Source organism: Malus domestica, chromosome 10 (genome assembly GCF_042453785.1).
Source record: "Malus domestica chromosome 10, GDT2T_hap1".
NCBI lineage: Eukaryota > Viridiplantae > Streptophyta > Magnoliopsida > Rosales > Rosaceae > Malus > Malus domestica.
In genome coordinates, this window is record NC_091670.1 from 36,554,599 (window position 1) to 36,575,953 (window position 21,355).

The 21,355-nt window shown below is 39.1% G+C and overlaps 1 protein-coding gene, 2 long non-coding RNA genes and 1 other non-coding gene across 8 annotated transcripts; 1 reads left to right on the forward strand and 3 right to left on the reverse strand.

Annotated features, from left to right (window-relative positions):
• Positions 1-5: 5 nt before the first annotated feature.
• Positions 6-1,612, reverse strand: LOC114827757 (uncharacterized). Its single transcript, XR_011572108.1, has 2 exons — positions 906-1,612; positions 6-261 (listed from the first exon to the last, which is right to left on the reverse strand). It is a non-coding gene; the product is annotated as an uncharacterized lncRNA (long non-coding RNA).
• A 1,885-nt stretch (positions 1,613-3,497) lies between these two features.
• Positions 3,498-3,600, reverse strand: LOC114819338 (U6 spliceosomal RNA). The gene has a single exon (XR_003766395.1). It is a non-coding gene; the product is annotated as a U6 spliceosomal RNA (small nuclear RNA).
• Positions 3,601-5,724: 2,124 nt separating this feature from the next.
• On the reverse strand, positions 5,725-15,415 carry LOC103452859 (ABC transporter C family member 12-like). 5 transcript variants are annotated; one of them, XR_011572107.1, is made up of 27 exons: positions 15,276-15,408; positions 14,455-14,991; positions 14,173-14,351; positions 13,876-13,915; positions 13,359-13,515; positions 13,097-13,211; positions 12,928-13,008; positions 12,745-12,769; positions 12,562-12,618; positions 12,302-12,367; positions 12,032-12,106; positions 11,759-11,866; positions 11,468-11,602; positions 11,228-11,334; positions 11,037-11,130; positions 10,719-10,886; positions 10,398-10,538; positions 10,033-10,233; positions 9,842-9,940; positions 9,212-9,750; positions 8,913-9,093; positions 8,484-8,807; positions 7,628-8,384; positions 7,403-7,524; positions 7,065-7,303; positions 6,428-6,857; positions 5,725-6,113 (listed from the first exon to the last, which is right to left on the reverse strand). XR_011572107.1 is itself a non-coding variant. In XM_008392396.4 (27 exons), exons 2-27 carry the CDS (start codon positions 14,800-14,802, stop codon positions 6,028-6,030), a joined length of 4,881 nt encoding a protein of 1,626 aa, XP_008390618.2. In that variant the 5' UTR covers positions 14,803-14,991; positions 15,276-15,415; the 3' UTR covers positions 5,725-6,027. The 5 variants fall into 5 exon arrangements, 4 of the variants coding, with proteins under 4 accessions (XP_008390618.2, XP_070662757.1, XP_028966065.1 ...); XM_008392396.4 differs by having other exon boundaries at positions 7,065-7,310; positions 15,276-15,415; XM_070806656.1 differs by having other exon boundaries at positions 7,065-7,310; positions 14,455-15,140; positions 15,276-15,383.
• A 3,064-nt stretch (positions 15,416-18,479) lies between these two features.
• Positions 18,480-20,901, forward strand: LOC139188810 (uncharacterized). The gene is made up of 4 exons (XR_011572109.1): positions 18,480-18,648; positions 18,784-18,905; positions 19,667-19,725; positions 20,590-20,901. It is a non-coding gene; the product is annotated as an uncharacterized lncRNA (long non-coding RNA).
• The last annotated feature ends 454 nt before the right edge of the window (positions 20,902-21,355 follow it).

Sequence of the window (21,355 nt, forward strand, 5' to 3'; positions counted from 1 at the left end):
CATACTTGCAAAAAGAAGTGAATTTTTTTTCTTTCGAAGATATAGATTTAAGGATGTTATAACAATTTAGGAATTGTAGCTACAAGCAGAGATGATAACTCTTTTCTGCTTGTTGCAATTTGGACATCTAAAAATCCTTGGCCCATACAAATATGAAACATTTTTTGCTCTGTATTCAACTCCAATCTATGGCTTTGTCTTCGAAATCATCTTCTAACGGGTGAGGTCTGTTGTGAGCCAGCCTGCCCATCGCAGCCATACCTGAAACAAAAAGCCAAAGATTTGATAACGAAAAATCGAAAGGAAGTTGATTTCCGTACACTCCTTTTCTTCTTATGCAGATTGATCATTTGTGTTTCTTGATTTGTTCAATTCAAAGGCTAGAAATGAACATGAATGTGCAAGGGGAAAAGTTGCTTGTGAGAAAACCATTTCCCAAACAAGAAAAGCACACTTGAACTTAGACACTAGAATTTTTAGACATCAAGAGGGGAGCACTCTACAACCACCACCACCAAGCCTTATCACACTAAGTGGAGTCGGTTGTATGCACTCTAGAATGCCACTGCGCTCGATTTTATGCCAAGTATTTCATTAGCTCGAGTACTCCATATGTTTTCTTAGTCTCTTTCAAGAAAAGATATGAAGTACTTTAAGCTAATGGAAGACTCGGGGCAAAACCGAGTGCAGTCACGTTCTAGAATTCATACGGCCGACCCCACCTAGTGGGATAAGGCTTGGTGGTGATTGTGGAATGCTCCCCTCTTGACGCAAATATCTCCGCTATATCATTTGTGTTCGTCAAACCATTTTGCGGCATCAACATACATGGTTTTGTACTTCTATGTATTACAATGTATACATGTACATATGTGTGTATATTATGAATGAGTTCAAGATTTTACCTTCTACTACTCTGAAGAAAGCTGACCACCATCCTTCCCTTGGTATATGGTGTTGATTCAGTGTGTCGTCAATCTCTGTGTCATGCTTCCCTTCCAAAACTCCCTGCAGTGTTATTACTGCATCATTTGTTTTCATGAGGATATTGTTTTTGTCTTCAATGTCCATCCCTCGAAGGTCGTTTTACAAAGAATTGAGACTAACAGCTAAGGCTAACTGGGCAGCAGCGGCCCAGCGCGAAGAGGCTAACCATCCCCTCTGGCTCTGACCAGCCAGCAGCTCCGTTCGGTTTCTAACTGTTGTGCCTTGGCCCGTTTATCAGTGCGGAAATGAGATTCAGATTACAACCTCACCAAATCACACTCAGTTGAACAGAATAAAATACAAGAAATAAAGACACCGAGAAATTTACGAGGTTCGGCAAAAATCCTGCCTACGTCTCCGGAGAGATATTGCTCTTCACTATGAAAATAACAGTACAAGTACACATGAGTTAAATCGACATAACCTAATCTCAAATCCCTTGTACACCCACTCATAGAATTTTCCCAAGAGCCTCACTCTACCCCAAGAGTTCTTTCACTAGAATACTTTTCACTCTAGCTCTCTTGATTTTCTCTCACCCATGCCCATGCTTTCCCATGGGAGAGCCGAATGCTCTCCCCCTTGGATGCTCTCTGGTGCTTACCCTCTCACTCGGCAAGCCTTTTCATCCTTCGGCAAATCCTTCCACTTATAACAACAAAAGAAAACCACCTTTGAAAAGGCCACAAATCAAGGGCTAGACATGATGATGTCTTCCTTTTTCTTTGTCCCTTTCTTTAGCCAAAAGTAGATGTCTCCCTTTTCCTTTGTCCTTTTCTTTAGCCGAAAGTAGCTAGCACTCCACATGGTTGAGATGAAATTGTTGTCAACTCATAATTATATGAGCCAATCACAACACTAACCACCTTATTCTGTTTACCTCCGAATACCAGGCCGCGCAAGTACTCAGCATTCGCAGGTCCCGTTCTCTTGACCATCTTGGAGAAGGCACTCTCTTCGTTTGATAGGAGTTTGTCTGGGGAGTCATGTTCCAGGACCTAAATGGAGAGGACGAAAGTTATGAGTTTTAAGTACTCGGAAAATTGGTAAAATATTATTGTATGAGCCCGATACAATCTTCCTCTCACAAAATGCACGTGGAACCGTTGTTACATAGCGGAACTTAAATGCATATCCTGAGAGGGAGGTTATATATGACGGGCTCATACAAGGATTCCTGCTTGCATTAAAGTGAGGGCACATACCTGACCGGCATCCAGAACCAGAATTCGATCACAGTCAGTTATGGTATTTAATCTGTGAGCAATAACGAGCATGGTGCACGATTTGAACTCTTCGCGAATGGTTTTCTGGATAAGAGCATCAGTCCCAACGTCGACAGCAGCAGTTGCTTCATCAAGAACAAGAATCTTTGATCTTCGCAGCAATGCTCTAGCAAGACTTATTAGTTGCCTAAACCCTAAAGTTTTCGCCTCCTTCGGAAACCTTGATGCAAGAAAGACAGGTTAAAACTTACTAGTAAATTGTCAGTTTTCAATGCTCACTTAAGCAGCTTCAACTTAACAGATGTACTTATACCTCAGCATCCAGACCGAGAGATGATGACATCCCTTAGATGTGCCCTCTCTAGAGCTTCCCAAAGGTCAGCGTCGCTATGCTCGCTGAAGGGATCAAGGTTAAACCGCACGGTTCCTGGACGAGAGATGATGGAAATCAATTAGAATGCTGCATTTTATGTATATAGGTTGAACATGTCAGCTCAATCAAAGTACATATAGTTTAACTTCAACTCCTGTGCCGATTTATAGAACATCGTGAAAAAAATATGAAGTGACAAATAGTCCCATTTTTAAGAGAGTCTCCTTAGCATTAGTAGGCGTGAAGTTTTGTCCAAAGTTCAATGCAAAATGTGGAAACCCACATAATCTTGTATACTGCAAGTTTGCAGATCGTGGGAGGGATAACATGAGTATTTACGGTGTATCATAATTTGTGTTGCTTGCTTTGTACTTAAATACTTTGCAAAACAATAAAAAACAAGTCACGCGGACTCAAACATTCAATTTTTTGAAACATTTTTATTGTCGAGAGAGAGTGAGAGTCAAACATTCAAGTTCAAATTGACGAATTTGATACCTAATTATTATGATTGGACATGAAGTGTTCAAATTGACGAATTTAATATCTAATTATTATAATTGGACATGAAGTGTGACACAAATACAGAGTAATCGTGTCAATGATTCAACTTCATATGAAAAAAGAAATGCACGTGTTGTTAAATTAAGGACACCTGATGCTACAATATCGTATGCTACCGTTAAGAGTCACCTCTGCGGACCACAGGAGGATACATCCTCCTTCTCAGGTGCTTGCAAACCGCTTCACTACTATTATATGTTGTACAGAATCAAAAGACAATGAATTACTGGAGATAAAAAATACTTCCCTGTAGCTTAAAACCCAAAACCTCATTCAGCTATGTATTTTACCCTTTGGATTCCGGCAAGTAGCTTGATACAGCGGGAAGACAACGGAAAAATGGCAAAAAAAATTTGGACCATTTCTCGATTTATGCGTGTCATCCTTGCGCAGGGGCCATGCTAATCTTCTCTGTATCGTTCCAATTTTATCGGATGTCCCCGAAGGGACAAACAGTGTTATGGAGAAAACGTATATAAAGCGTTGAAGAAGAGCATGACTGACCGATGTGGGACAAGTGTTGCCTTGTTTTCAAGGCTCAGTTTTCCTTCTTTACTAGTCAGGAGTGAGGCCCCAGCCCAATCTCCCTCAGACAGACCCAATAGGGCTTTTTCTTCGTGGGTTGGATTCAATTTATTAAATTTAAGTTACAATCTTCCTTTTTTTAAAGAAGCCCAAATAAGAAGAAAAACACAGATATCAAACACGAACATAAACCTTTCGCCCCTTTTGATATCCAAATGGTCAATGTGGTGGATCAAACTTCCAACTTCTAATTTTTATTACAATTTTCAAGTTTTCATTGCTTACTAGAAAAGAGTAAAATATAGAATTGGTCCATGAAAGGACAAATGTTGCACGTTTTGGTAAAATAAGGAACATAAAATAACGAAAAATTAGTTCAAGGACAAAATCTAAACTCTGCTGCGAGTTCAGAGATGAATTCTATAATGCAGTTCGTTGATACTTCTTTTCACTCGTAAATGTGAAGTCTTAATTCAATTCATATTAATACTATTCCATACTTGAATTTTGAATACTATAATCATATTAGAACACCACATTATAAAAAGAGAGATGAATTCAAAACTTAAAAAGTCATTCAAAAAATAAACTTTGGAACTTTAGAAAACCCTAGTATTATTTTTCAATTCAATTCATGGTATTATTATTTTTCAATATTTTGCAGCAAACCCTAGTAATGGTAAATACATTTTATTTATTATTATTATTATAACTACTACTACTATTACTATTAAGGAGAGAGATGATGATTCAAAACTATTACAATAATATCAGAGACTAGAGTTTTGAACTGAGAAATCAGGACGTATAGGTAGAAATTCAACACCCTATCCACTAAAATATTAGACCCCTCCATCGTCAAAGCCTAGAAACACCACATATCATGCTTTCTTAGTACCTAAGAAATAGAAGTTACTACAACTTTTTTTTTTTGTTTAATTACACGACTAAAATACTTGAGAGAGGAAAAAAGTAGAGAAAAAGCGAACAGCAGAAAGAAGATACAGCACGACTGGGTGACGCATCACCCTTAGGACAAGTTATTGGTCAGCAAAGTGCTTTTTAAAAAGGAAATAGAAAGAATAATAAAAGAATGACATTACCACACACACTGCACGCAAGCTGGAAAAATTGTAGTTGAGAGCTTTTAAGAACAAGGCCACCTAACATCTTTGTTTTTTTTCTTTTCCAAAGGGTAAATTTATTATAATCGAATAGAAAAGGTAAATTTATTATAATCGAATAGAAAGATTAATATCTTGTGCCAATATTAAACAAAAATTCTGAACTAATACAATCCTATACAAAAGACTTTATCTCTTAAACACAAACTTAGTCACCGAGTGAGCCGCACTTTTGCTCTCTCTAGGCACGAAGGCAAAAGTCACAGACCTCATACTTCGCATCAGAACCTCAATGTCACCAAGCATGCATTCAAGGCAATAATCGTACTGCACCTCCTTCCTTAACATCTGGATAAGAAATAGAAGTCACAAATCTCATCAAATACCCTCTCCATTCTCATGCTGCAAGAAGAGGAGCACAATCTGCAGAAAAAAATACGAGAAACTTGACAAAAGGCTGCAAAGGGAGTTGGATTCATTAGTTGGGATGGAGAAAAGGAGCACTGCCGAAGGCAAGTACTCCTGTTTATGCCCTAAGCATCCATTGTCGCTTAAGCGTGAGTGGACAGCGAGAAGGCTAAATATCTGAACTCGGCCCAGGTTAGTAAGGCCATGACGTTGGAAAACCTGAAAACCAGCCTTCCTAATGTATTCCAAGCGTTAATGACGTCTTCAAGTCTATGTGGAAGCCATTGAGTCTGGTTGTGGGCACATTAAACCAGCTGATGGTTTTGATTCGACTTCTGAAATTGCACTGCCCTCAACTTCATAGATTTATACTGGGGGGGCTAGCTGGTTATCAACGTAGTTGAAGATGTTAATCATAACAATCCTGAGGATTTTGTTAGATTGGCTGATCTTAATTGCTTTTTTAAGATGCAGTTAGTGCTGTATTGCCCTAGTAACCATTTCTGTCCCAAGAAACTAGAGAAGGGGATGGGGGAACGTTTATAAATCACATCGGAATGAAGTTTGCAACTTTGATTACTGTCTTCGGAATCATTTGAATCTAAAATTAGTAAAAGAATGTCAAAGTAATACTAAGCAGTACGCATACTTGCAGAAAGAACTGAAACATTTTTCCTTCGAAAATATAGATTTACTGTTGTTCATGACAACTTATGGATTGTAGTTATAAGCAGAGATGATAACTCCTTTCTGCTTGTTGCAATTTGGACATCTGAAAATCCTTGGCCTATACAAATATGAAACATTTCTTGCTCTCTGTTCAAATCCAATCTATTTCTTTGTTTTCAAAGTCGTCTTCTAACGGCTGAAGTCTGTTGTGAGCCAGCCTGCCCATCACAGCCATACCTGAAACAAAAAGCCAATATTTGATGACGAAAAATCGAAAGGAAGTTGATTTCCGCACATCCCTTTGGGACAAAATGCTTGTGCGAAAATCATTTCCCGAAACAAAAAAAAAGCACATCTAAATTTAAGACACTAGAATGCGCCCCTCTTGACGCAACTATCTCCTATTGTTCAGTCCACGCTATATCGTTTGTGTTTTTTGTGTGATTGCGATTTTATGATCTCTATCTCGTTGAACCATTTTCAGTATCAAAATACACAGTTTTGTACTTCTATGTATTACAATGTATAGGTACATGAGTTCAGGATTTTACCTTCTACTACTCTGAAGAAAGCCGACCACCATCCTTCCCTTGGTATATGGTGTTGATTCAGTGTGTCGTCTATCTCTTTGTCATGCTTCCCTTCCAAAACTCCCTGAAGTGTTATTACTGCATCATTTGTTTTCATGATGATATTGTTTTTGTCTTCAATGTCCATTCCTCGAAGGTCGTTTTGCGAAGAAGTGAGACTAACAGCTAAGGCTAACTGGGCAGCAGCGGCCCAGCGCGAAGAGGCTAACCATCCCCTCTGGCTCTGACCAGCCAGCTGCTTCGTTCGGTCTCTAACGAACTTATGCTGTTTACCTCCAAATACCAGGCCGCGCAAGTACTCAGCATTTGCAGGTCCCGTGCTCTTGACCATCTTGGAGAAGGCACTCTCTTCGTTTGATAGGAGTTTGTCTGGGGAGTCATGTTCCAGGACCTAAATGGAGAGGACGAAAGTTATGAGTTTAGGTACTCGGAAAATTGGTAAAATATTATTGTATGAGCCCTATACAATTGTCCTCTCACAAAATGCACGTGGGAACCGTTGTTACATAGCGGAACCTAAATGCATATCCTGAGAGGGAGGTTATATGTGACGGGCTCATACAAGGATTCCTGCTTGCATTAGAGTGAGGGTATATACCTGACCGGTATCCAGAACCAGAATTCGATCACAGTCAATTATGGTATTTAATCTGTGAGCAATAACGAGCATGGTGCATGATTTGAACTCTTCGCGAATGGTTTTCTGGATAAGAGCATCAGTCCCAACGTCGACAGCAGCAGTTGCTTCATCAAGAACAAGAATCTTTGATCTTCGCAGCAATGCTCTAGCAAGACTTAATAGTTGCCTCTGCCCAACGCTAAAGTTTTCGCCTCCTTCTGAAACCTTGATGCGATAAGATAGGTTAAAACTTACTAATAAATTGTCACTTTTCAATGCTCACTTAAGCAGCTTCAACTTAACAGATGTACTTATACCTCAGCATCCAGACCGAGAGAATTCCGCCTAATGACATCCTTTAGATGTGCCCTCTCTAGAGCTTCCCAAAGGTCAGCGTCGCTATGCTCGCTGAAGGGATCAAGGTTAAACCGCACAGTTCCTAGACGAGAGATGATGGAAATCAATTAGAATGCTGCATTTTATGTATATAGGTTGAACATGTCAGCTCAATCAAAGTACATATAGGTTGGATAAGTGCATACCTGAAAAAAGAACCGGTGACTGGGGTATGATACTAAGAACTTTTCGCAAATCCGTCAGTCCAAACTTGGAAACATCACAACTATCTATCAAGATTCTTCCCTTTTCGATTTCTACTATCCTAAACAATGCATTAATCATGCTAGATTTCCCTGCACCAGTTCTTCCGACTATTCCTAGCTTTTCACTCGCAGAAACTGTAAAAGATAATCCGTGCAATACCGGAGGAAGTCCAGGCCTATAACGCAGGACGACATCTTCAAACTCGATTGATCCTGACGATGGCCACCCAGGTTGGGGACGGTTGCTTTCAATTACAGCCGGTGCCTCAGAAGGCAGTTCTATATAGGATCCAACACGCTCAACGGCATTTAAACTATTTTCAGCCCGGCTGGCTGTCCTAAGAACACCGCTCAACAAATTTGTGATATTTAAAGTATAAGTGAGAAGTAGACCCATTGTAGATGCAAATGCTAATTTGTCTTCTGCTCTTCCGTTTTGCATGACAGCAAAGCTTGCTATCAACCAAATCATCAGACCTCCGAGTGTTTCCAACCTAATCGTAAGCCAGCGATTTGAACTGATATTCACAAGGGTGAATCTGATGTTCTTGTCCATGGACCTTCCGCTAATGTTGGCCATCCGATCATACGCTTTGTAGGCACGAATGGTTGACAAACCATTCAATGCCTCTCCAAATTGTGCATAAACAGGAGATCTGCTAATGGAATCCAAACGTTTCACTTCACGGGATGTGCTCTGTAAAACGCATAGATAAGTATTAAGATTTTATGCCGAATGACGATACTAAAGAAGCGGAAGAACTAATAATAAAGATCGATACTATGTCAAACTTACCTGATAAAAAAGATAGGCTGCATAGAACAAAATCAGAAGTGGCATTATGGCCCAGAGGGATATTGTGCTCACAATGCCTATGAGCACAAAAGTTGAAAAGAGCTGCCACACTTGACCCATAAACATGTTCACAACCATTGCTACGCCGCGATCTATGTCACCCAGATCTTTCGCAAACCTATTGATTATCCGTCCTGTTGGATTAGTGTGGAAGAATACCATTGGAGCTCTCATTATAGCATTAAGCAGAGCATCGTGCAGTCTTCTGGCTGCATGAAGGCTTGACGTGATTAACCAAAAAGAGTTCGTCAGTGTCACTGTTACCTGAATCAAGCAAATTCAGATTTAAGTATTTATGGAAAAACTGAATAAAATGATGTAGCTAACATGCAAAAGTGAGAATCTGCTCCCAGTTACGCGTCGGCTCACCTGACCAAATGACAGAAGACCATACACAAGAATGAAGAATCCAGGTTTATAACTCTTTGATGTGCTTTTTGATGTCCAAACACTTAACCATGTGCTGCTCGAAACTCGAAGAACTTCTGTTAATGTATAACACGCAAATAGAACCATGACCACCCATAGCCCTCCTAATGCATTTTTGTACCTGCAACAAGAACAAATAGACTCAATTCATTCATCAATGCGTGATGATCAGATTAAGAACTTGCCGCTGGCAATAAATATTGTCAAAAAAGACTAAAAGCATTCACGACTGGTATTACCTCATTAGAATTTTCCAACTGACAATGCCTGTTTCCCTTTCCTCTTGTTTAATGAGTACTGATTTCGCCCCTTTCCCTTTCTTTGGGTTGCTTGCATCTTTTGGCAACTCATTCGACACCCCATTGGAAGTAGGTGTTGAGCTCTCATGGTCATCATTTTCACTCTCTTCCTTTTCTTCGACATGTGCTTCCATTTTCCCTGCATTTTCCATTAGCTTCTGGAACAGCGTACTGCTTTCAGAGAGCTCCTTAAATGTTCCCTCGCCTTTAATCATACCTTCAGAGACTAAAATAATATGATCCACTTGAGGAAGAAAATGTAGCTGATTTGTGACCAGCACCCGAGTTTTCCCTTGCAACTCTTCCTTGATACAGCGGTTGAAAACCTCTCTCGCCACATGAGCATCTAGAGCACTTAACGGGTCGTCAAATACGTAAACATCTGAATCAGAATATACAGCTCTAGCCATTGAAACTCTTTGCTTTTGACCGCCGCTAATATTCACCCCTCTTTCACCTATCTCTGTTAGATCTCGACCCTAGAACATTTAAGTGTAGTAGTTAACTAATCAAAACCTTTACATGCTAGAGCAGTACTTGCAAGCCTAAAAATTCACACAATCGACTTACTGGAAGTAAGTCTAGATCATGCTGTAACTCGGTCAAATCAATGGCCTTCCAATATCGTGCAGATTCGAATTTAGATCCAAATAATATATTATCACGTACCTAGAGAAATAAATTTTGTAAGCTCAGAAGTGCACATAGGGGTTACAAGATTAAACATTGGAGGTACTCAAATAAGAGAAGCTGTGACTCACAGTAGCGTTGAAAATCCATGAAACTTGGGGAACATAAGCTACAGTCCCCCTGATTACAACACTGGCATCTGTTCTGGGAGGCAGCTCACCAAGCATGGCTGATACCAGCGATGTCTTCCCTTCTCCAGTTCCACCAACAACTGCTACTAAGCTGCCAACTGGTATATCTAAGTTGATGTTCGATAATGTGGGATTCTCTGCCTGAAAAAAAAGAAAAAGAAAAGAGAAGAAGATAAGAGGCATGCTTGATACTCAGTATCAAGTATCAAGTACGAACAAAAATTCCTGGGATTTACACATTTTCTCATGCAACATTTCAACGTAACTAAGAATGCACTATATATACATAATCATCAAGCGCTGACCTTTGAATCCCATGAAAAGTACCCATCCTTAATTGAGATGGCCGGCAGCCCTGGTTCAAGAGGCAAGTTCGGTACTAGAATTCTCTCCTCAGTTAAAAATAGTTCCTCCAAACGTTGTAACGATACATTTGCATTCACAACCTGTTAAATTAGAGCAGAGTTACAAACTCACAAGGATGAGGAGAAACTAGTTAACATACTAACATTCCATTAAGCACAAACAAAACATATATTACAGGTTGAAAAGGAGATCATACAGGTTTAGATGTTAAGCCAAATGCAAGAAGTCAGATAAGTGAACAGATAAGAAACTAATGGTACCTGACTTAGTAAGCTAGGCAGCATGTTTAGAGGAAACCGTAGCACTGCGAAAAGAGAAAGGGACGTAAATGCCCTTGCAGGTGTCAATTCGCCACCAAGAGCAGTGAACACCCCAAACGATGTTAATGTCACAACAACTGGGATGCTGTTCAGTATAAAACTGTTAAACTGCAAAAATGGTGGCAGCTGGTCAGAGAAACTCTATGGTCACGAATGAGATAGTCCTCAGAAAATGTGTTATCCACCAAATCTATTGACTCAATTGTGCTTTAGGTGTTTAGGGAAATAAAATTTTCAGGACGATGTGCTGTGCCTTACAGAAGATAGTAATTGCGCTTTACGGAACCTTGACAACTCATCATTCCTTATACTTTGAACTCGGTGTTGGAAACTTGTCTCCCAGGCGTAACATCTGAAACATTTTATTTCAGACGAATGTGAGAAGGATTACCTTCAATGGCTTGCCATCTAGAAATGTAAAGGGAAGCTGTAACCAAATTCAACCATACTTCACTGTATCCATGGCTGCCAAAATTTCATTCATGAGGCCAACTCTCTTGTCAGTTTGCTGTAGTCCATCCTTTGTCAGTTTTCGCATTTTGCTGATCACAAATGTCTTTTCACAAAGGAGTTTAAAACAAATGAGTCATTACACTAAAACATGTAACGTTATGGAAGCCTGAGCTTAACTTCTGTAGCAAAGTGGTAATCTAAACAGACTTTTGGTTAAAAAAGAACTGAGTACGTACCTGTATGGGGATCATGAGAACCAGCATTCCTGATCCAATGAGTGATGCCACACCTAGTTGCTGGTAAAGAAGAACCATAGCTACAGTGATACGAAAAGGAGCTGACCACAATCCATGAAGTTGTTGACATATTTGCTAAATCAGGAGAAAGCCCATATCAGTTATAAATCCACAATTCAATAAAATGACTTGAAATAAAGCGTTTCAAAAAATCAGAAATGGAATTTCCATTTAATAGAAAACAAGACATCAGAAAAACTGTCTCGTACCCAATCTACATCTAGAGCATACCTGGAGTGCATTAGCATCTGTTGACATCATATTTGTTATCTTCCCAGATGGAAACTTCTTACGGCCTTCATGTGTTATTCTTATAGATTTACGGAATACAGCAGCAACCTACAAGAAGGGAAAACATAAGCAACCTACTTTTCATGAATCACACAGCATGAAACGGAGTTGGGAACTTGAGCTGACCGAAAATTCATTGCAGACAGAAAGAGAATAATAAAAATAAATTAAAATGTACCAACGAATTAGTTTTATATTTATAAAGAACATTACCAAAGTTGATCTTAGCCTAAAACCGACCCGCATAACATTCTGGAAATACTGAGCTTCACAGAGCACACCAAGTGACTGGAAAAAGATGAATAAACTTGTCAAGATACGTCACAACCTCTTCAAAATATGCTGCACATTTAACTTCTCAGTTCTTGGTTTCAATTAATCATCCATTTTTCTTAAAGTTGACGCAAGTCAATTAGCTGTTGCTTGCCAGAAAAAGTTGAAAACATGATGTTGCTGGAGAAAGTAAAAAGATAAAAACCATACCACACCAGCGAAAATTGAGAAAGCATAAATGTAACCAATCCAAGTCGGATCGCCTTGTTGCATTGACTGCACATCATAGCGAGACAATTATGAACTCTCATGTCGAAAGACAAGCTAGCAATAACTTACAAATTTTTTAAGCATAGTTAAAAGCATTGAAACTTCATAGACTCGAACATGAATTCCTTGAACCACTTTTGATACAACAATCTGTAATATGGTAGAAACGAATACTAATGATGCTTTGGCGAGAGGCTGACCTGCAAGAGATGACTTAGTAGAACCGGACCCGCAAACTGAGAAAGATCATTTCCAATCTACAAGATGTTAAGGCAATAAAACTTTAAAGGCAGATAAAGCGATGCTTGCGAATTTTACTCAACAAATACTTTCTGAAAATATTTTTCCTTTCAGACTTTATAAACTGGCTATATGTTCATTACCTTGAATAAGCCTCCCCACCAGAACCTACACAGAATATTCGACAAAAATCGAATCAAATAAGATAGAAATGAAATTAGATGTTAGGAAATAGGGTGTTTTGTCTAAACTAATCTATTGCTAGAACTGATAACATATTCAAAAAGTTAATTAACGAATTACGAAAATGGTAGTTTGAACTTTACCTTCCCCCAAGGCTACAGTTCAATGCTCTTAGAAGCCATGGCTTAGGCCTTTGACATTCTTTATCCCAACATGTCTGGAACCTGCAAACTCAAAACTGTTATACATGTTCTGCGCTGGACACATGAAATTATGTTGAAGCAACTGAAAAGGAGGCAACATGAAGTGAACTTTTTAATTAGTGTCTCAGTCTGATCCCACGTATCCAACTTCCAAACATCTGATTCGGTGATGGGTTTTCGATACCCAAGCTGCATGAGTGGAGTCATCCATCCGAAATATATTCCTACGGAGATGCACAAGAAAATAGTAAGCAGCGGTAGAACACATAAGATATCATATCACCAAAACGTAAACAAAAGAAACTTAAAAAGACCCTAAACCAAAATTATAAAACTGTGAATTAATTATGCGATGTTCAAGAACTACTTACTGGAAAATATATTAACATGTCTTTCAGGGCAAATTTGTTCTTCTCCAGGTAGTGCTTCATATTCGACATTATCAAGAGGCTCGGATTGAAGAGCAATGTAACCCGGATAAGGATCCAAATTGGGAATATAAACGAGAAGTAGAATTCCAAACAGCACCTACATCAGAACAAGAACCGTAGACCAAAATGTAAATAGCAATATATGAAATGATCGGAAACAACGAACTAAGATCTAAGTTTGTTACAAGGATAAACGGCTTAAGTAAAATTTTAAATTCTTAGACAAATTAATGAGATATATATTACTCAACAAAGTCTAGCAAAGGCCTAGCTTGTCCAGAGGCTTATCAACCATCAAATATTTGGCCAGAAAGGCTGTCAGCCTAAATTTGGAGACTAATATTATGACGGGGAGATGAAAGACGAAGAAAAAGGATGAAACATTTTATTGATCTAACAACTTATATACGAGTAATAAAATGAAGAAAACGTAATTAGTTGGGAAATTGGGACAAACCTGGCAACAGACCGTGCTTATATACAGATACAGAGTACCTCTGCAAGAGTGAAACAAAAACGAAGAATAAAACCACTCAGCAACAACTTATATGATAATTATGTCCGAATATTCTTTCATCTTTAAATACAAGGGCATTTTCTGAAATTGGTTTAGTTAACCATTATTCCCAAAAGTTAAAGTTCTTAGGATGTAAGATGAACACTTATTGTATATACGAATATTCTCCTTCATGTGCGGAATTTCAAACAACTCTGAAAATAAAGCATCTGGTAAGTGAAGAGGAGGAAAAATAACCTGGTGTAGTAATCTGCCACTGAAAGAATAAGGTTTAGCACCACAGCTTCTCCCACCAAGACATAAATGACTCCAAACCTTACAAACCACCGGAATTCCTTTATGTATATCTTAGTCTCCAAGCCAATCATAATTAGCATGGAGCACCAAGCAATTGACTCAATGACTGCAGAAGTCATCTGCAAGTGCGTAGCTTCATTTCATATTACAATTTACTGTAGATTCCTATCAATAAGGCACATATCAAAGGTAGCACAAAACAAGAAAATAAAAACAACCCACCTCAAAAGGAGCAGAGCCAGATTGTGTGTTCAAGTTAAAATATGACATGCCCATCAGCAACCTCAGTAAGGGCTGTGCAGTGAAGTAACCAGCCAACAAACCCAAAATGTAATTGTAGTAATTCGACCTCAATCGAAACCTCCGGGCTTTTGAACTCATCTTGATCATCCATATCCGGTAGCAGCAAAGGCTCATAAGAACCAAGTGAGAAATGGAGATGGCTAGGGAGTCAATTGCACAAGGAGTGTATGAGCCAAAAGCACTTGCTGCTTTAGCTGCCCACACCCAATTAGCTTCTGGTTGGCAATACCAATCTATTGGCTCAAAAACCATAGCTTGTGGCAGCATGCTCGCAATCCAATACAATTAACTTCCTGCCTATACCCGAGGCTCAGAAATTTGGGGTATACAACCCCAAAACAGATGTTCACTACTGAAGGCACACTACAAGTACAAACTCATACTTCTTAATGCAATCTTAATCTCAAATTTCTTAATTACTTCACAAGGAAATAATTTCTCACACAGAAGCACTTCCTGCAATATTAACAAACACACTAATTTCAAAACATGAATAAGCAGATTCAAAGATTCAATTTTTGTATAGAAATAAGCCAAAAGCACTTGCTACTTAATGTATGAGCCAAAAGCACTTGCTGGTATAGCAGCCCACACCCCATTAACTTCTGGTTGACAATAATAAACAGAATCAAAGATTCAATTTTTGTATGCATCAAAAACCCACCTCCATTTTCAAAGTTTGTAATCTAATTATATCAACAAATAAACAAAGAGAAGTGGAAAGAGAAGAAAGCCGTCACCTTTGAGCTCAGTTGCAGAGGAAAAAGAGAACCCAAAAATCCCAGAAAAATGGGCAACAGGTTTAAGCAGAGAAAATTATATATTCAACGTCCAAAACGCAAGTTTCCAAATTCCATACGTAGCAACGATATATTTATTTATTTATGAATTAAAGAGTAGCCAAAAAAAAACAACACTACTCAGTCACCGCACACGTCACGGCTTACGGAAACCACACTGCATCCACTAGGAAAACAACATGAAATTGAAATCAAAGAGATTAAATAATTGGCGGGCATTTGGAACCGCATATATCTTGCTGGTTTGATAAATTGATGGCGCGTTTACTAATCCGTAATCAAATTGGGAGGAATTGGATTAAGGAGGAAATGAAATGAGGCGGAATCAGAATTGGATTCATGTTGAAGTTGTTTACTAAAACTGTCTGGAATCGGAATAGAATTTCATAAAGCTGTTTACTAATTCAGCAGAATCGGAATATAAACCAGTACGATTACTAAAATGCCCTTGTTCCAAGTAATGTAAATACTAAATTGTCATTGTTGAAAATAAATGATTTTTATGCTATAATTATTGAAAATTAAGTTTATTTATATAAAATTAAATTTATCTTTACAAACTTGACTTTTCTTCCTCCCATCCTCTTATCCCCATCTTTCCTGCACCTTATTCCAGAACACCCCCAGTCGACCTCATATGCCTCTCCGTTTCCTCTCATCCCCATCTTTTCTTCACCTTCTTCCAGAGCACCCCTAGTCGATCTCCCATGCCTCTCCGTTTCCTCTCATCCCCATCTTTTCTTCGACTTCTAGAGCACCCCCAGTCTCCCACACCTCTTCGTTTCATCCTTGCTGCCTTCTTCCTTCCCAGCCCGCACAGCCCTTCCCACCACCCATCATACTCACAGGTCCTCCACACTCCCCAATCCTCCATATCCTCTTCTTCCCCAGCCCCCACAACCTCCCATATTCACAGATCCTCCCACTGCCTCCCATGTTCACATGTCCGCCCACCACCCATGCGACCTCCCAATTTGGGTGGATTTGCAGAAGACGAATTGAGAGGGTAATTTAGGAACAAAAGTTTGATTCCTGGAGGACAGCAATACAAGGAATTCAATTACCACTTGTTGCTAGAGAATCCGACTCCGGGAAATTCCGGAGTGTGATTCCGGAATTCAACTGGGTCCCACACGATTTTTTATTCCTCTCACGTTAGTAAACACCGGTGTAAGCCGTAATCGGAATTCAATTCCGTTTCTTGATTCCCATTACCCTTACGTAAACGCGCCCAGTGACCCCCTCACGAGTCAGTCAAATGAGAGAATCTCGGTTCCGGACTGCAAGATGCCGAGAGGATCTAAATTCTGTCGGGTAAATTACATAGTGACTTCTTAATTGAGGTATATTATAATCTTATACAACATCTTTAAAACATTTTACTTTCATACCTCAAGTACTATTTTATTTTAATATAATACATCCGTTAGATTTTTCATCCATTAATCTGTTAAATGCTGACGTGGCTGTCACATTTATGCCACTTGGCTGCCAAATGTGTGTCATGTGGCAAAAAAAAATTAAATTTAAAAAAAAAAAAAAACCTAAATCTTCTAAATAAATTATAAAATCAAAAAAAAAAAAAAAAACCAAAAACCAAAGCCCACTTCGTCTTCCCTCCCTCCCTTTCACCCCTCCCCCAAAACCTAACCTGCAACCTGCAACCCAGAAGAAGAAGAGGAGGAAAAAAAAACTCATCTTCATCTTGCCCGTGGCACCCGCGCATCCACCCCTTGCACCCACCCTCTTCCCTCCTTTACACACCCCACCACACCCATCTTCTTCCCCATCTTCATCTTCTCCGCAACCTAGAAAAAAAAAAAAACACCCCTTCAGTTAGTCTTCCCCCCTCCTTCTCCCCTCTCTTCTCCCCAATCTTCATCTTCTTCCCCCAACCCCTACTTGCAACCTAGAAGGAAAAAAACAAAAAAACAAAACCCAGATCCAGTCTGCCATCATCGAGTTTGTGAGGTGAAAATGGGAGGAATGGGTGTGGATTTAAGGAGTGGGGTGTGTAGAGGACTGAAGAGGGTGGGTGCGGGTGCGCCCAACCCCCTACCTGCAACCTAGAAGAAAAAAAAAACAAAAAAACAAAAAAAAAAAACAAAACCCCGATCCCGTCCGCCATCGTCGGGTTCATGAGGTGCAAATGGGAGGAATGGGGTGTGGATTTAAGGAGTGGAGTGTGTATAGGAGGGAAGAGGGTGGGTGGGTGGGTGGGGAGTGGGGGGAAAAAGGATCTGGATTTGTTTTTGGTTGGGGGGTTGCGGGGAGATGGATGCGTTTTAATTTATTTATTATTTTTTTTGTTGAGAAAATTCAGGTTTAAAAAAAAAAAATTTTTTTTTACCACGTGGCACAAATGTGGCAACCACGTCAGCATTTAACGAATTAATGGATGGAAAATCTAACAGATGTATTATATTGAAATAAAATAGTACTTGAGGTATGAAAGTGAAATGTTTTAAAGATACTGTATGGGGTTGTAATAGACCTCAAACTTGAGGGGTTACTATGTAATTTACTCATATATATTTATTTATTTTTACACTTAACATATATGATCAAAGTTTTCCAAAAAAACAAAAAAAACATATATGATCAAAGAGATAGAGAGACGCAAATAATTATACCGGCGCTAAGGAATGTTACAGTTACGACGCTTGAGCTAAGATTATCTCCAATAAAGAGGCTAAAGCTCCAAAATTCAAAAAATAGTTTGAAATTCCAAAAAAATAATCTTCAATAAATGACTAGGAAGCCTAGGCTATAATTCTACGAGCCCAATAAACCATTATTTGACTCAAGGCGCATTAGGTTGGCCAAGTGTAGGCCACTCTCAGCCCTTTTTAGGACAACTTTTATGATGCAATAATTAATTTAAATTCAACGACTATATATAAAAACATTGAATAGTAGTTTCATTAAATTAATCAACAAATTCAAAGTATATGTCACAACCCATCCCGAAGGTTCATTTGACGGGAATGTGAATTGACGGGATTGCCCCTAGTAAGTGCTAAGGTATGTATGTGTGACATTATTTGGTTTAACTTCATATAAGTATTGGAGAAAAAGAATGCAAATGAGATGAATTAAAAAATTTGGTTTTGTATAATTTTGTGGTTAGGAAGTAGATGAATTGGAGGGTGGGGATTTGAGTGGACCACACACACCTAAAACTCCCTGTTCTCTCTCCCTCTTCCCGTATCACTCTCTCTCTCTCCTCCCTCACGATTCTTCCTCTCTCTCACCCACATCGTACGGACGGCAACCAAAACCATCCAAAACTTCGTGGATCGAAGCAAATAAGGTAAGAATCTTCACCCTCTTGAAGTTCTGAGTTGATTGGTGTTAGTTTTAGGACGTAGAACCTTTGAAAAACCCCTGAAACCCGAACCCCAGTTTTTGAGTACTGTTCATGCACACGTGAAATGTTGATTTTCAGGGAATTCTAAGCTTATAGTGAGCTTAGTGAGGTCCTAAGGAAGCTCGGGGACGTTCGTTTGGAAGGTTTGGACGTCGGGATCGTCGAGTTCGACTTTGGCCGGTTTTGCTTGGATTTTTCCGGTGAGATTTAGTTGTTTTTAGAGCCTTAAAGTAGTGTATTGTGATTCTACATGTTTGGGGCTTCAATTTGATATATTATACGAATAAAATGGTTGAGAAACGAAGGAGAACAAGGCGTTTGAAGTTTGGCCGGAAACCGGCCGCCGGAAAAACCAGTCCGGCGAACCCAGGGTTGGGGATGATGCGCGTGGGGGCGCGTGTCCCCGTGCTTGTCCTGGCGCGTGGGGGCGCGTGGCACATCAAACAAATAATCTAAAAATATGTCGACGTTCGTGACGTCGAGTAGATCACTGTGGTATATTCATATACCCAAATTGAGCACCGTATGAAAAAGTTATTACGATTATTGGTTAGGTGCTTTAAATAACGTTTGATAGTTTTCGCATTTAGGTGAAAATGTGAATTGACGATCCGACCGTTGGATCGTCACCAAACTTTGATACGTTGTAATACGTAATATTTGAGGATTATTGGAACTTACGGATTGGGAATCCGAGTTACGAATCTTCCGGAATTGGAGTTGTAAGTTCATAAAATAAAATGTTAACTGTCACTTAGTTTTGGAAATTGACGGAGATCCGACCGTTGGATGGTAATGAAATTTCAGGATGTTGTCCTAGAGATATATTGTGGATCTCTAGAAGTTATAGATTTAAAATCTGAGTTGCAGATCTTTCGAATCAAACTGCGTAGTGATGTGTTTTATATAAGTTATATCCTATCGATATGATTTCTGAGGTTGGATTTGATTATTGTTCTAGGCGGCGATCGTCATGACGCCTTGATGTGTTGTGCTAGGGAGTTGTAGGGCGAACTCCAGGTGAGTGGGCAGTTTTGTTTTCGTATTACCTATATACTATTGAGTTTTCCCAGAAATTGAATTTAAATGAAAGTATGGTTTAAAATGCCATGGATAGATTTATATGAAAAGTATGATTTGAAATGCCATGCATAGAAGTATATGAAAAGCATGAATTGATATATGATGCATATATATATATGTGAATTGGTGTTGTGGACGCACAAGTAAGTATCAGGTGAGTTTTATATTATTCATGTGCATTGTTGATGTGTATATTGTGGATAGCTCATAACCTGCAATCATGGTGTTAGTGCTTATATTATTCACCACACCGCATGCTCGTCTTGGATCCAAGTAGGTGGATGTCGTACAGACCAAGTGAGGGTTCCGACATGCTAGTCGTATAGATTACTGGATGTGATTCCGACTAGTGGGTGACCTTAGATTATGTGCACAGATGATTGATGAGAGAAGCACTAGAGCGTATTATTACACCATCCATGTCGTACAGACTACTTCAGGTAGTTCCGACTTATCTGCAGTGTAGTGCCGTACAGGTCATCGAGGTGACTCCGGTTGGATTGGATGTTGAGCTATGGAATTAACCGTACAGGACCAACTGCAGGGTCTCCGGTTAATTCAACTTTTCACCTGTTACATTGATGCATCATTTATTTTGTTTTCGAAATTAAATCATGGCATACTTTCGGGTTTTAAAGAAAAATTGATGATTCGAGATTTATGAAAAGTACTATGTTATTATACTATTTTCTGGGAAAAGTATACAGGTTTTACAGTGAGGGGTTAGAATTATTTTTGGAGAAATGTTTTTGAAAAGCTTGGTTTTACTGACCCACTCAATTTTGTTTTTCGCCCCTCCAGGTTCTTGATAGAGCAGAGTTTTGGTGGCCACGAGGAATCCAACGGTATTCTGACAGAATTCACAAATGTAGGACTCACCTTCGGGTGTGTTATCTTAGTAATTGGAATTTTTTTTTAAAGCTTCCGAACTGTGTAAATGGTTACGTCACTCTCACGTGACGGCCAGCACGCCCTCCTTCGGGACGGGGTGTGTCAGTATAAACTTAAAATTAATAAATTATTGAAGAGATTATGTTTAACTCCTTCGGTTGGAGATGGTGTATAAGTATGGTATGACATTGTTTATTTAAAATAATTTTTTGCAAAACTTAATCTGGACAGGTCTATGTTTAGCCCCTTCTATTGGAGATGACCTCATAGCTTGAGAATTAGTATGTAACGATTGGAGACTTGTTCCACTAGAGCTTTTGAATTAAATAATTGAAAATTAAATTACAAAATAAACAAGAATGTGTAAAAAGAAAAAAAAATGACACACCCCGACCGAGATCGAGGCATGCTGGCCGTCACGTGAGGGTGACGTAACCATGTGCATAGTGCAGAAGCAATTAAGATAAGAAATACACGAATAAATTAAAACTGAAAGCTACTAATGTGCATTAATAAACAGGAAGTGCTAGGAGTGAGATACAAGTGTAAATACTCTTATTCAGAGCATAGAAAATCCAGGTGCAGTCCAGTAGGACAAGTACTAATTATACAGTACCATAAGATGTCCTACAATTATTTTAATATGTTAGAACCGCCGAAATCCTCGTACGCCACC